Source organism: Triticum urartu, chromosome 3, assembly GCF_003073215.2.
Source record: "Triticum urartu cultivar G1812 chromosome 3, Tu2.1, whole genome shotgun sequence".
NCBI lineage: Eukaryota > Viridiplantae > Streptophyta > Magnoliopsida > Poales > Poaceae > Triticum > Triticum urartu.
This window is the reverse complement of record NC_053024.1, coordinates 18,130,442-18,143,993: the sequence shown is the minus strand read 5'-3', so window position 1 is coordinate 18,143,993 and position 13,552 is coordinate 18,130,442. Positions and strand designations below refer to the sequence as shown.

The following is a 13,552-nucleotide window of genomic DNA, read 5'->3' as shown; positions in this document are numbered from 1 at the left end:
CTTCCCTGGAGTTGCACCTCTTTCAAACCATTGATGTCCATGGTAGAATTAAATGTGTGAGTACACCTAGGTAGGATGCATGGCTTATATTTTTTCTATGTTTTCCCAATAATATTAAAATTACCACCCATTACCGCAGCTCTCATGCATTTGTTGCATTTATATGCAAACTCAGTCAAGAACTCATCTGTATCCCCTTTCTGGGCAGGGCCAAAGAAAACTATTAGATTCGACTCCATCATGTTTTTTGTTTTCCTTTATCTACAATCTAACAAAATTCTTCCCAACCTCAAAACTAATAACATCATGCAAATATTTATGAACCCCAAGAACAATGCCGCCTGATCTACCAAGAGGATCAAGGTGAACCAAGCAAAAATCCTTATGGCTAGAAAATTTTCTGATCTAGGCTCTGTTGATTTCATGCGTCAATGTCTCTGACATAATAATAAATTCCACCCCACGATAAAAAATGATCTCCCTAAGGAACCTTTGTTTATGAGGGGGCAGACCCCTGCAGTTCCAAAAACATCCTGAAAAAAATGAAGGATTGTTATTTTCTGATGGTCTACCCCTTTATTCAGCAAGCCCAACCCTAAACACACGGGAGCACAACTTGAGGATTTTCCCTCCTAACTATATAGCTTAGCCCTTTCCAAGCTAGCATATACACCAACAATCCTCTCATCTTCACTATCGATAGGAAATCATGTCTATCATCATCCCATGTATCTTGAGGAGGCTCCTCAAGATTTTTAGTTTTGTTTACTAGCATGATACATATTTTTCCTAGCCAAATGATGGGTTTTAATAGTTTTAATAAAATTAACATTGTTAGCATCATTCTCATTAACCACTCCTAATTTATTACTCATACTATGTAATTATGTCTCATTGGTGTCAAAACAGTGGGTGGGGGGTTTTCTTGTATTAACCAGGATATTATTCTTGGTTGCGACCCTCTTCATAACAAGATCTGTTATGTCCAAATCCTCCTGGGCCCTCAAAAAACATGATCATTACCATTGAATCAATCAATGCACATGGTATTCAAATAAGACAATTATTACGAACAAGATCTCTCACAAACATTGAATCAATTAATGCACATGGTATACAAATAATTTCACTAGAATAAATCAGCCAATGGAAGAAGAACAATATGATATAAACCAGATGTTAGAATATGGCCAGCTTTGGCGGAACCAACAATATTAATAAGGAACGAAATTGAAGTCAAAATGCGCGAAGCAAGTCTACTTTTTACATATATATATTTCATTTGGCTTATGCAACTACTTAATAAGTTCATATTATCACTGTCGCTTTGGATGGGAGTGGGTCAACCAGAGCAACGGCTTTAACAAGATCCTGATTTTTGCAACAACAAACAATCCTGATTTTCTCCTTCTTGTTTTCACTTTGAGAGATGATGAAAGGTTAAGTCGATATACATATTTTTTTTCTTCATTTATTCAAATTTAAAGCTCTGGCGTAACGTGTCATCAAGATCGTAACTGGAAATATGGCCTTATTATTCTAAGAGCATCTCCAATAGCTTGTCTATATGGATGTCTATACTCGTTTTTCACGACGTGACCCCAAAACAGGCGTCCAACAGCTTGTCTATATGGTCGTTCAAATATACACATCCTTTATATCGACCTCAACAATGTCCACGCCTGAACAATGTGAAGGCGTTGTCTAAACTCAGCTGCAGTCATGATTTCTTCCTCTAAACTCAGGTGTATAGACATTCTGATGCAAAACTGGACGTGTATATTGCACTGGAGATACATTGAAGGTCCTTTATGACAGCCCGCCGGACAGTGTCTGCAGTTACGGCTCAATCCATGGAGGCAGGTTGGCAATTACCCAACCATTTTCAAGTTCATTTAGCCTCAGCATTGTGTACCCAGTTGTGGCAACAATGCTTACAGCGGTTCACATAAAAATGTTCGTCTGTCCGTTCCACCAGCGAACACGGCGTAGTAAATGGTACTACATTCAGACTGCTTTTATTTTTAGACAGCTGCTTTTTTTTTTACACAAGTGCTGAAACAGCAGACAGACACAGCGCAACAATGAAAGAGGAGCAGGGCGGGCTTGGCCCCACGCCCGGGCATCCTGCCGACCTGGCCGAGCCTGAAGGAAAGGTACGTGGCGCAGGCCAGGAGGAGGAAGTTGCGGTGCGCCGATGGATCGATCGATCGGTGGTTCAATTGGGATCCAACCACCACCGCATCCGCAGGCACACCCCATGTGCCACCACGCCCTGCGTCGACCGGTGGCTTAGCCGTGCATGCGCCACGCGTGGAGCGGCACAGTTCAGAGCAAACGAACCACCGCCACCACCACCCCGCCCGTGGCTCTCGAGGCGAGATCTCGCGCGCGAACAGATGCAGATTCAGATCTTCTTCCTCCCCTGGCCTTCCCCTAGGTGGCCATTATTGGCTCCCCGATGTTACTTCCGATTGCAAACTTCGGTCGGCCGGCCGCACGGGACGCACGGCATGTGGTGGACTGGCCTCCTCCTGCTCTCGAGCGATCCGATCCAACCACCTCCCCCAACAGACCCTGCCTGCCGGCACGGGCAGCCCATGTACCACCACCGCCCCGTAGCAACCGAGATCGTGGTGCGTGCCCTGCCCGACCTTCCGAACGGAACCGACAGTCGGGACATGACGGGTGACTAATTAGTCCTCGTATACATGGCCAGATGATCATGGCATCATGCGTGGGCGTGATCACCACCGGCAGCGTCACCCGCAAGTTGAATGAACGAACGGGAACCACTTGACAAAGAAAATCGGGCGCCGAACCGGGCGCCGAACCAACGTAAGAAGGTTTTCTTTCCTCTTCTCGGTAGGTAATACTCCCTCCATTCTAAAATATAGTGTGTCTGCGCTTTCCGAGGTTCTGCAACAGCAGCAAGATCGTTTTTGATTCAGAGAGGAGACTAGGTTTTTGTGTTGCGTTCAACCTGCAACTTTTCTCGTTTCTCTTCGCTGTTATTTTGTACTGAGATTACAGAAAGATAAGGAGAGTGATCCGAGCTTAACGGCCGTGCCATCCCACGTCCACTCGCCACCTCCCATGACGCCGCCATGCTCGCATGAGCTCGTGCCATCCCACGATGCGCGCACAGCGGCCTAACTAACTTAGCTAAACAAACTACGAATCGGTCGTGCACAAACAGGCTCATGCACTAGCCGTTTTATTCCTAACTGAACTTTGACTGACGACTGAACTAGGCGCAGGATTATAGAGACAACAAATCCCCCTTTAATCCTGACGCCCTGGCGAAATCTCCATGACTCCAAGTTTGAGCCTCATCTCCGTGAATCTTGAACGGCCCAATGCCTTGGTAAGGACGTCGGCGAGCTGGCCGTTGGTTTCGATGTGCTCAACGTCCACCTTGCCTTCCCCGACCTTCTCACGAATGTAGTGATAGCGAGTGTCGATGTGCTTGCTACGCTCGTGATGGACTGGGTTTCTGCAAAGCTCGATCACGGACATGTTGTCTATCCGCAGCTTCACCGTTGCCGGAGGTTTGCCGATCAGCTCCCCAAGAAGTCGACTCAACCAAACCCCTTGACACGCCGCCGTCGCCGCCGCAATGTACTCCGCCTCACAGGACGAGAGGGCGACAACCTTCTGCTTCTGCGACGTCCACGTGATGATGCCCGAGTTGAGGAAGAAGACGTATCCAGTCGTGCTCTTGCGATCGTCGAGGTCACCCGCGTGATCGCTATCACTGAACTCTATTAGCACAGGATCCGGTGTCTTCCCCTTCAGATAGCAGCATCCATATCCCATCGTTCCGCTGATGTAACGCAGCACCTGTTTCACCGCAGCCCAGTGCGCCGTCGTAGGAGCCTCCATGTACCTGCTCACCATGCCAACGCCGTGCGTGATGTCAGGCCTGGTGTTGCAGAGATACCGAAGACTCCCGACGATGCTTCGAAAATGCGTGGCGTCGACGGCGTCACCAGGGCCCCTTTTGCACAGCTTCAGTCGTGCTTCCATCGGCGTGTGGCGGGCGTTGCAGCCAGCCATGCCGGTTGCCTCCAAGATCTTCAGAGCATAGGAGCTTTGGCAGATAGTGATCTCACCCGCCTCCTGCTTCACTTCCAGCCCGAGGTAGTAGCTCAGCAGGCCGAGATCGCTCATGTCAAACAGGCGATGCATCTGTTCCTTGAACGCTGTGATCTCCTCCTCACAGGTGCCCGTGATGATCAGGTCGTCGACGTAGACGCTGACGATGAGCGTCGCCTTGTCGCTGCTCCTCTTGTACACAGCGTGCTCGAGCGGGCTCCGCTCGAACCCAAGCGAGACGAGTGACTTGTCCAGCTTGGCATTCCATGCCCGCGGCGCTTGACGAAGCCCATAGAGCGCCTTCCGTAGTCGCATCACTTTGTTCTCGTTGCCGACGCTGATGTACCCTGGTGGGTGGTCACGTAGACCTCTTCTGAGAGATCGCCGTTGAGGAACGCGGACTTTACGTCCATGTGATGCACCTGCCACTCACAGTGGGCGGCCACTGCGAGCAACAACCGCACGGTCTCCATCCTTGCTACCGGCGCGAAGACCTCGTCGAAATCCACCCCTTGTTGTTGGACGTAGCCCTTGGCGACGAGGCGTGCCTTGTGCTTGATCACATTCCCCACTGGATCCTTCTTGACCTTGAAGACCCATTTGAGGCCAATTGCACGGTGACCACGCGGGAGTGTGGCGAACTCCCACGTTTCGTTGCCGCGAATCGACCCCAGCTCGTCGTCCATGGCTTTCCTCCAACACGCCTTGGACAGCGCTGCGTCCATGCTGGCTGGCTCCTCCGCAGCAGCGAGGCACTGCTCATCCAGCTCGAATGCATCCACCTCTGCAGCCAACACAAACTCATCGTACAGCTTATTGGGCTGCACAATGCCGTCGCGTGCTCGCGTAATCATGGGGTGCAGAGGGCGTGGTGCAGTGGGAGCCATTGCTGCAGCGGTGGAGAGGGGCAGCTTGCTGACGCGACGCCGCTCGCGAAGATGTTCGGTGTTGGTGCAGGCGTCGCCGGTTTGGAGACAACAGCTTCAACTGTCGTGGCTGATCTTGCAGGCAAAGTGTTTGTGACTGGGTAGGAGAAGAACTCGACGTGGAATGGGGCAGACTCCTGTGCCTCCGCTGTGTTCTCCCAGTCCCAGCGAGCACCCTCGTCGAAGACGACGTCGCGTGTGACGTGCACGCAATTGCCGACGGGATCGAAGACACGATATGCCGCCGTTCCGGGCTCGTAGCCGAAGAACACCATCGGCTTGCTCCTGTCTTCTAGCTTTGACAGGTGCGGCTTCGTGTTCTTGACGTGCACCACACAACCAAACACCCGCAGGTAACTCACATCAGGTTTGTATCCATGCCATACCTCAAACGGAGTCCTGCCGTCGACGCTTTTCGTGGGCGAGCGGTTCAAGAGGTACACGGCTGTTGATACCGCCTCCCCCTAGAACCTGGCCGGCACCACCATGGATTTCATCATGCTCCGTGCAGTGGCGATGATCGTCTGGTTGCGGCGCTCCACAACGCCGTTTTGCTGCGGTGAGTACGGCGCCGTGAGCTGCCGTCCGACGCCCTCGTCTGCGCAGAACGCAGTGAACGTGGCCACCGTGAACTCTCCGCTGCGGTCCGTGCGGAGCAGGCGCAGCTTGCGCCCTGTTTCCACCTCTGCTCTAGCATTGAACTGCTTGATGGCCGTTGCGGCCTGATCCTTCGTCGTCAGGAGCGTGAGCCACATATAGCGGCTCAGGTCGTCGACCAGCAGGAGGAAGTAACGACGCCCTCCCGGCGTCGCCGGCGTGATCGGACCGCACAGGTCGCCGTGCACCAGATCGAGCAGGCCCGTGGCATGTTTCTTGGCCTACTGCGGGAACGAGGTGCGGCGCTGCTTCCCCGCCAGGCAACCGTCGCAGAATTGCCCTGCATGATAAATCGTGGGCAGGCCGCATACCATGTCGCGGCGCGCGAGCTTCTGGAGTGCATCGAAGTTGAGGTGGCCATAGCGTTCGTGCCACCTCCAGGATTCGTCACCGCGCACCGCTGCGAGGCACACTGGCTTGGCGATGGCGAGTGTGACGACGTACAGGCGGTTCCGCGCCCTGGGCACCATGGCGAGAAGACGGTCGTGGCGATCATGGAGCTTGAGGTACCCACCACGGATCGTGATCTGGCAGCCGTTTTCCTCGAGCTGTCCGAGGCTGATGATGCTGCTGCGAAGTCGAGGAATGTGGTAGACGTCGACGAGGGCGAGATGATCGCCGTTCGCGCATGCGAAGAGCACGGTGCCGCGCCCCTTGATCTCCACCAGCGATCCATCCCCGAACCTCACCATGCCCGTGACGGAGGTGTCCAGCTCCGAGAAGAGAGAGAGATGTCCTGTCATGTGGTTGCTCGCCCCTGTGTCGAGGAACCAGGTGTCGTCGCGGCACGGCTCGTTGGCGAGGAAGACGCGTTCCTCCACCAGATCGACGTGCGCGCCGTCGTCGTTCAGCAGCATCGTTGGCGCATTCACTCGTGCCATCAACAGCGACGGGCCATCGTCGTCGCTGATGGTGCAGGTGCGGATGAGAAGGACGGCCTTCTCCTCCTCGCCGGCCTGAGCGAGGTGTGCCTGCGCCCGGGGCTGCTGCTGTTGCCCCTTCCGTTCTCGCCGTGGCTCCTTGCAATCACGCGAGATGTGCCGTACAAACTTGTTGCAGTTGTAGCACTTGATATGCGACATGTCGCGGTCACCATTGCCCTTGCCGTTTTGCGGCTTGCCGCGGCCTTTCTTGCCGCTGCCGCCGCCGGAGCTAGAGCCTTGCTCCTTCATCTTCTTGCCGCGCGCTATCCATTCCTCCTCCGTGAGGAGAAGTTGGGACCCTGCTCCCTCCAAGGAGCCACCCCCGTACCGCCTTTCAGCAGACGTGAGGCGGCCGATCAGCTCCTCCACGGACAGCTCTTCGAGATCGAGCAGAGTCTCGATCGAACACGCTATCTGCGAGTACTTCGGGGGAACAGAATTGAGGATCTTTTCTACAATTTTTACCTCCTCCACTTTGTCGCCCAAGGATCACAGATTGTTGGCGACGTTCGTGGCGCGGATGGCGAAGCTGTCGAGCGTCTCACCGTCCTTGAACGCGAGCGCCTCGAACTCCCTGCGGAGGCGCTGTGATGTCGCGTTGCGCGCGCTGCACCCCCATCTTCATCAGCTTGATCGCCTCCCACGCCTCGGCGGAGGTGTCCTTGGTGGCGAGGATGGGCACCAGCTCCGGTGGCACCACACGGATCAGTGCCGAGAGCGCCGCCATGTCCTCGCGATCGCCCGGCTCTCCCATGCCGGACGTGGCCTCCCAGAGACCCTGCGCGCGCAGGTTGATTTTCATCACCTGCGCCCATTCGATGTAGTTCGTCGACGTCAGCGTGGGGTAGACGATGTGGGAGCTCGCACCGGCGTCGCGGATCACGCGCTCGTGGACGACGACCTCGTTGCCGCCCCTCCGAGTCACGCTCCTCCCGTGTGGCTGCGTCGACGGCGTCCATGTCGGCGACCTCGTTGGCGACTTGCACCCCCCTTCTCCCTCGCCTCTGCATCCTTGTCGCTGCCGGCCATGACGAACCAGGAACCACGCGAACGCTGCTCTGATGCCAATTGTCAGACAGCGGTAGCAAGATCGTTTTTGATTCAGAGAGGAGACTAAGTTTTTGTGTTGCATTCAACCTGCAAATTTTCTCGTTTCTCTTCGCTGTTATTTTGTACTGAGATTACAGAAAGATAAGGAGAGTGATCCGAGCTTAACGGCCGTGCCATCCCACGTCCACTCGCCACCTCCCATGACGCCGCCATGCTCGCATGAGCTCGTGCCATCCCACGATGCGCGCACAGCGGCCTAACTAACTTAGCTAAACAAACTACGAATCGGTCAGTGCACAAACAGGCTCATGCACTAGCCGTTTTATTCCTAACTGAACTTTGACTGACGACTGAACTAGGCGCAGGATTATAGAGACAACAGGTCCAACTTTGACCATAAATTTAACCAACGACACAAACTGCGGTGGAAGAAAAAAAAATTATAATTGAAAACTTCTTTCAAATACAAATTCACTGATAGTATAATTGTTGCTCCCGTCGCAATCGATATTGGTAGTTAAATTTACGATCAAAGTTAAAGCATAAGGATATAGAAAGAACTACATTGTGGAATGAAGGGAGTATAAAGAAAAGAAAAGGATCCGTGACTGTCTGGTGAGTAGAGCACGGCCGAGGGAGGGAGGGGCAAGGCGGGCGGGGCGGCCATTGACGGGGTTCTCGGCAATACGGTTGCCGCCGCGGGGGCCGCCCGACCTTTGGCGCGTCGCGGGGGGAAGGGCAACGCCGTGGACCGGACCGGCGTCGGCGGCACGCTGCGGCGGCCGTTGCGTGCGTAGAACCAGCGAAGCCAAGACCGTCCACCTGCGCCGCGTCACCGATCGAGTCAGTCCCGTGCTGCCGCTTTTGTTTAATCATTCGCACGTCGCCGGCCGCCTGTCTTTCCCTTCTTTCCCCGGAAACGAAACAAAATCGTGGATCACAGGCAAAGTTGCCCGGCCGGCTAAATATATTCCCGTAGCCAGCAGAGCTAGATCTGGGTTTCGTTCCGTTTCTCACACGGAATTTTGCCCGTCCATCAGACTGAGGTCAACTCCACCACGCGATTCCAAACGGACGTCTGGATTGGTCTGAATCTGTCTTTTTGGGGCGCCGATGGGAACGCCCGTGCCCGGCTGTGTCCATTGGATCGTGCGTGCGTCCACCGCGCGGCCGCACTTCAAATCGTGTCCGGAGTGGACGGGATTAAAAATAATAATTAAATAACTAAAAAGGCAAATAAACACATTTTAAAAAATATAAAATATATATATGGGTTGGCCACAAAACGGCCCAGTTTCAACGGCCACTTAACAGGCCCAGATTCATAATTAACATAATAAGAAAATAAAAACTGATGTGCCTGCGCCCGTCGGTGCCGTGGTCGTCGCCGTCTTCACTCGCCGCCGGTGTCGTCGTCGTCGCTGACGAGGTCGACGTACTCCGGCGGCGTCCAGAGGTGGGCCGGCGGTGCGTGGTGGACGGGGGCGGGTTGGACGGCCGGAGGTGCCTGCACCACCTCCTCCCGCGGCGACGCCTCCCGCTCCGAAGTGGGGCACCAGTTCACGCCCAGGTCGGCGGCCATCTCCGGCGCAGTGCACGACCAGCCCCACCCCTGGCCCAGGAGCTTCTCGAACGCGGGCGAGTCCTCCTCCATCGGGAAGGCGACGTCGCCGGCGGCAGAGAGGGCCATGGCCTCCTCCAGGCCGTCCCACTGCCGCTCGTCGTGCGTGTTCATGGAATCGTCCATGACACGCTGCAGGAGACGGGCCTCCTCCTCCGCTGTCATGCGAGGAGGGGGAGGGGGCGACAGAGACGGGGAAGGCCACGGCGTGGGCGTCAGGCCACGCACCCGCGTATGCCCGCGCGGCTCTGCACGTGGCCTCCGCGGCCCCGACACGGTGCTGGCGAAGTAGGACGCGCGCCGCACGTCGTGCTCGTCCTGGAGCCATGTGTCCCAGAGCGGCGAGTCGGGGGCATACCTGTGGTCGTAGTACAGGTCGTCGGGGAGGAGGCGGCGGCGGCGGTTGATCTCATCGCGCCGTGCACGGCCGGTCGCCGGCACTGGCGGGATGGGGACCCAGTCCACGGAGAGGTGCCACCCGTTGGGGAGGTGGGCGTCGCTCCACGGGACCGGCGTCCTCGTCTACCAGTACCTCCGGCACACGTCCGCGCAGATGTACTGCCGGTCGCGCTCGCCGGAGGGCCTAGGGGCAATGGTGAAGGGGTCCGGCGCGGGGGCTCGACGGGAGGAGTGCGGCGGTGGCGCGGGGGCCCGACGGGAGGAGCGCGGCGGAGACGCGGGCTCCTCCTTCTTCACGGAGCCGCGGCGGCGCCCCGAGGAGGAGCCGGCCTCGTGGTCGGGCTTGCCCTTACCGTTTCAGAAGCCCATGGCGAGGTGGGCGGCCGACGAGCTCGAGGAGGAGTCGGGCTAGGGTTTCTGCGTTGTCAGGGTTCGAGGAGGCCGCTGGGTGGCGTGGGGCAGTGTGGACGACGACCCGTCCACGCTTCCCACTTAAAGTAGGACGGCGACCGCTCGACGTGCGGATGACAGGTGGGGCCGTCCGCTCGTGCGCATTGATGTGGGTGAGTTGGAGGTGGGTGGCCTCCTGCCACGCGGCCCCGACGCGGATGAGCGCACGTCCGTTTGGCGTCCGCCGCGACTCAAACACGGCGCAAATTTGCGCTCGAAATGGATCGGCCCGGACACAAAACGGACAAAATGGGTCCGGGCCGTCGCGCGCTGGGTCGTCTTCTTTGTCTCTTTTATACCAAACGGACGGGACCGGACATGATAGCGTCATGCCATGGAGTTGGTCTGACTGCTGCCGGACTGGAGCATTTCTCCTTCCCCGTCGTGGCGCGGCTGCTTTGATTGCGGCCTTTGTACTTTACCACGCGGTGGTCGCGCCCTCGAGGGTAGAATCTGAACTGATCCCAACCGCCCAACTCCCCTGCTCCGGAAACACATCTATTTAACTCATGCCAGATCTTCAGTAAACTCCTTTTTTTAGGGGTAGAGAGCATACTCCCAGCTGTGGCAAATATCGTCGACATTATTACACGATTAGACGGTGACCTGTCACGGGAAAGGACAGCCCCGAAAGAGATCCGAGCGGGGGAGAGGACAGCCACCACGTCATGCCCGGTGCTAGTATAGAATTGGTACAAAGTTGGATCATTTATTTTAAAACGGAGGGAGTAGAAAAAAAATGAGAAATTATATGAACGGTCAATCTCGTCCTGTCGTGCAAACTCATTTTTCAAGTGCCATTGACAAAATTAGCCGTCGGGCAACAGCTAGATTCGGCGAGAAACGCGATCCATAATTTCTTGTCTGGCTGTCCAAATATATTTCAAAAGCACTAAAAATCAACCGACAGTGCCTGTAATTTATTCTGAGGGAGAGAGAGTGCGTGTGTCCAGAGTCCAGACACTTTGACACGACATGTTTCCACGAGAGTTTCGTGACAAAATCGATGTGTTTTCGTTCTTTTATGAAGACGGCAGATCCAAATATTATGAAATGGCAGTTTCTCTTTTGCTAGCTGCACGAAAACAACTACTACCTTCGTCTTGATTTATTGATCATTTTCGTATTTTATGTTAAAATTTAACCATACATTTAACTGATAAAATATTGTAGCACGTCATAAAAATTTATATCATTGAAATCATATTTGAACAACATTGTTTCTAATGATAATATTTTAGTGACAAGTATTAACATTTTACCAATTAAATTCATAACAAAAATTGACACAAAATACTAAGAGGGCTAATAAACCAGGGCGGAGATAGTAACGTTGCAGATTCTCTGTACACAAATGTGTAGAGAGAAAAAAACACAACGTATATTTTTTTTCCTTTTCGAAATCAAAGCACAACGTATCTTGGCATATGCTCTTGTTTTACAGGTCAACCGTTCCGGCCCGAATTATCAACCCCATCCGAGAATAAACGCTGGAGAATTGTCAGCCTATCTTTTTTTAAATAAAGTAAAGAAACCCGAGGAACACTAGAAGCTTCTGATTTTCCAATCCATCTGGGTGGGCAGTTGAATCACATATGCTTTTATGTTTTCAAACTATTTTTCTCACTATTTAGGTTTGTCGTGTCACTAGGTTAGGTCAACGTCCAACGTGCAGGCACCGTATCATTTTAAACATTTCCATCAACGGCCACAAATCCGCATCTGCTTTTGACTCGTACACTCATTCACATTATAGTAGTAGCATAATTTTTCTTGGCCAAAATAAAAGATACTTTCACGGATTTATTTATTCTTTTCTTTTGTCACGTAAAAAAATTATTGCAAAAAGAACATAAATATGATGAAGCAATTTCTTCGAGAGATTTTTTTTTCTTCGTGTGACTTTTTGTTCTCTCTACATCATTCATTCGAAGCAACACATTTTCCAGGTTTCCTCCCCACAGTTTTTTCTTCCTTCTTGCATCTAGAAACTTTACATTCCCCAAAGGTTAAAAAAAGGGTAGCGCTAAGGTTAGCCAAAGGTAAAAAAGAAAAGGCTAATCCATCCGTCCGCCCGTCCACTGACGACGACTGATCAGACGGCCGGCATGGTCTCGTGGCGGAGCACGGCGAGATCGGACGGCCCGAAGGACTCGTCGCCGAAGCCGAAGAGGCCGGCGTCGAAGCCGTCGTCGCCCCACTCGGCGGCCGCCGCAGCGGCAGCCGCTGCAGCCTCCGGCGAGGAGGCGACGCCGCCGAAGGCGTAGGCGCCGTCAATCTCGTCCTCGAAGCCCCAGATCTGCTCCCCGAAGACGCCGGCCGGCTCCTCCGGCTCCCAGCCCCCGGCGTCGTCCGACGAGGAGGACGCCGCGCCCGCCGCCGGCGGCAGGCCGAGCTCGTCGTCGGAGGCCTCGAGCAGGAAGCCCAGCTCCGGCTGCGGCGGGGCCAGGTCGCCGGCGCAAATCTCCTCCTCGAGGCTGCGCATGACGGAGGCCAGGTCGCCGGCCGCCGCGGCGTCGGCGTCGTCGTCGAGCAGGTCCAGCAGGTCCTCGGGCCGCATCCTCTTGGCGGCCTCGGCCTCCGCGGACGAGACCACGTCGAGGTCGGCCTCCCTGGCCCTCTTGTTGCCGCCGGTATACGAGCTCAGCAACAGAGATGACGAGGAGGAGCTCTCCATGGCCGGCAGAGGAAACTCTTCTTCTTTTCGTTTCCCTCGGAGGGGTGGGTGGGTGCGGGGCAACGGACGTGAACGTGAACGTAACCCGACTCCTCAGAGAGAGCGCGAAACGCGAAGGGTGCACGAGACGGGGGGAGAAAGGAGTACAAAAAGCGGTGCGTGTTGTGCAGCGACGCCGCGTTGGGCTCCGGCTTATATAGCGCTGGCCCGGCGTGGGGGCGGTCGCGCGGCGCGGACTCTCCCGGGGGGTCACATGCAAAACAACCACTCGTGCGGTTTCTTTTTCTTTCACGGCTGGCGGTGCGGAACGGCCTGGTGGGAGGAGTGCTACTCTGCGGCTAGGGGGACCGGGAGCGGGCCCGGGCGCGTCCGTGTCCCATGTGGGTGTGCGTGCGTCCCGTTGCTTTTTTAAGTTTTTCAAAAAAATTTCTCACGTTCTCTCTCCTGTGACTGTGCGTGTCTGACCTACTCCATCTATCTATTCGGGGCGAGATGCCATCTGGAAGGAGGACCGGGACCGGGCGGGGAGGTGATTTCGTCGCGTCGTGGGGGCGTGTGGTGCGGAGCGGAGCGGCGTGGGCGAGATTTGTCGTCGTTCGTTCGTTGCCACCCACCGCCACCGCTGGACGGATGGATGGATCGGGCGGCCTCCCGCGTGAGGTGAGCGTTTGAACGGCGACGGCTACTAAACTTGACTCCATATTTTCCTGCCACCAGATTAGATTTTCCATGCCAACTAAAAAGGCGGTCT

General features: G+C 54.8%; 1 protein-coding gene across 1 annotated transcript; it reads right to left on the bottom strand.

Moving 5' to 3' along the window:
• Window positions 1-11,983: 11,983 nt before the first annotated feature.
• Window positions 11,984-12,980, bottom strand: LOC125542434. The gene has a single exon (XM_048705477.1). The coding sequence runs from the start codon at window positions 12,799-12,801 to the stop codon at window positions 12,220-12,222; it is 582 nt and encodes a 193-aa protein (XP_048561434.1). The 5' UTR covers window positions 12,802-12,980; the 3' UTR covers window positions 11,984-12,219.
• Between the last annotated feature and the right edge of the window lie 572 nt (window positions 12,981-13,552).

What these genes read in the sequence shown, in the direction of transcription:
- LOC125542434 (XM_048705477.1), bottom strand. Translation starts at nt 12,801, where the DNA reads ATGGAGAGCTCCTCCTCGTCATCTCTGTTGCTGAGCTCGTATACCGGC.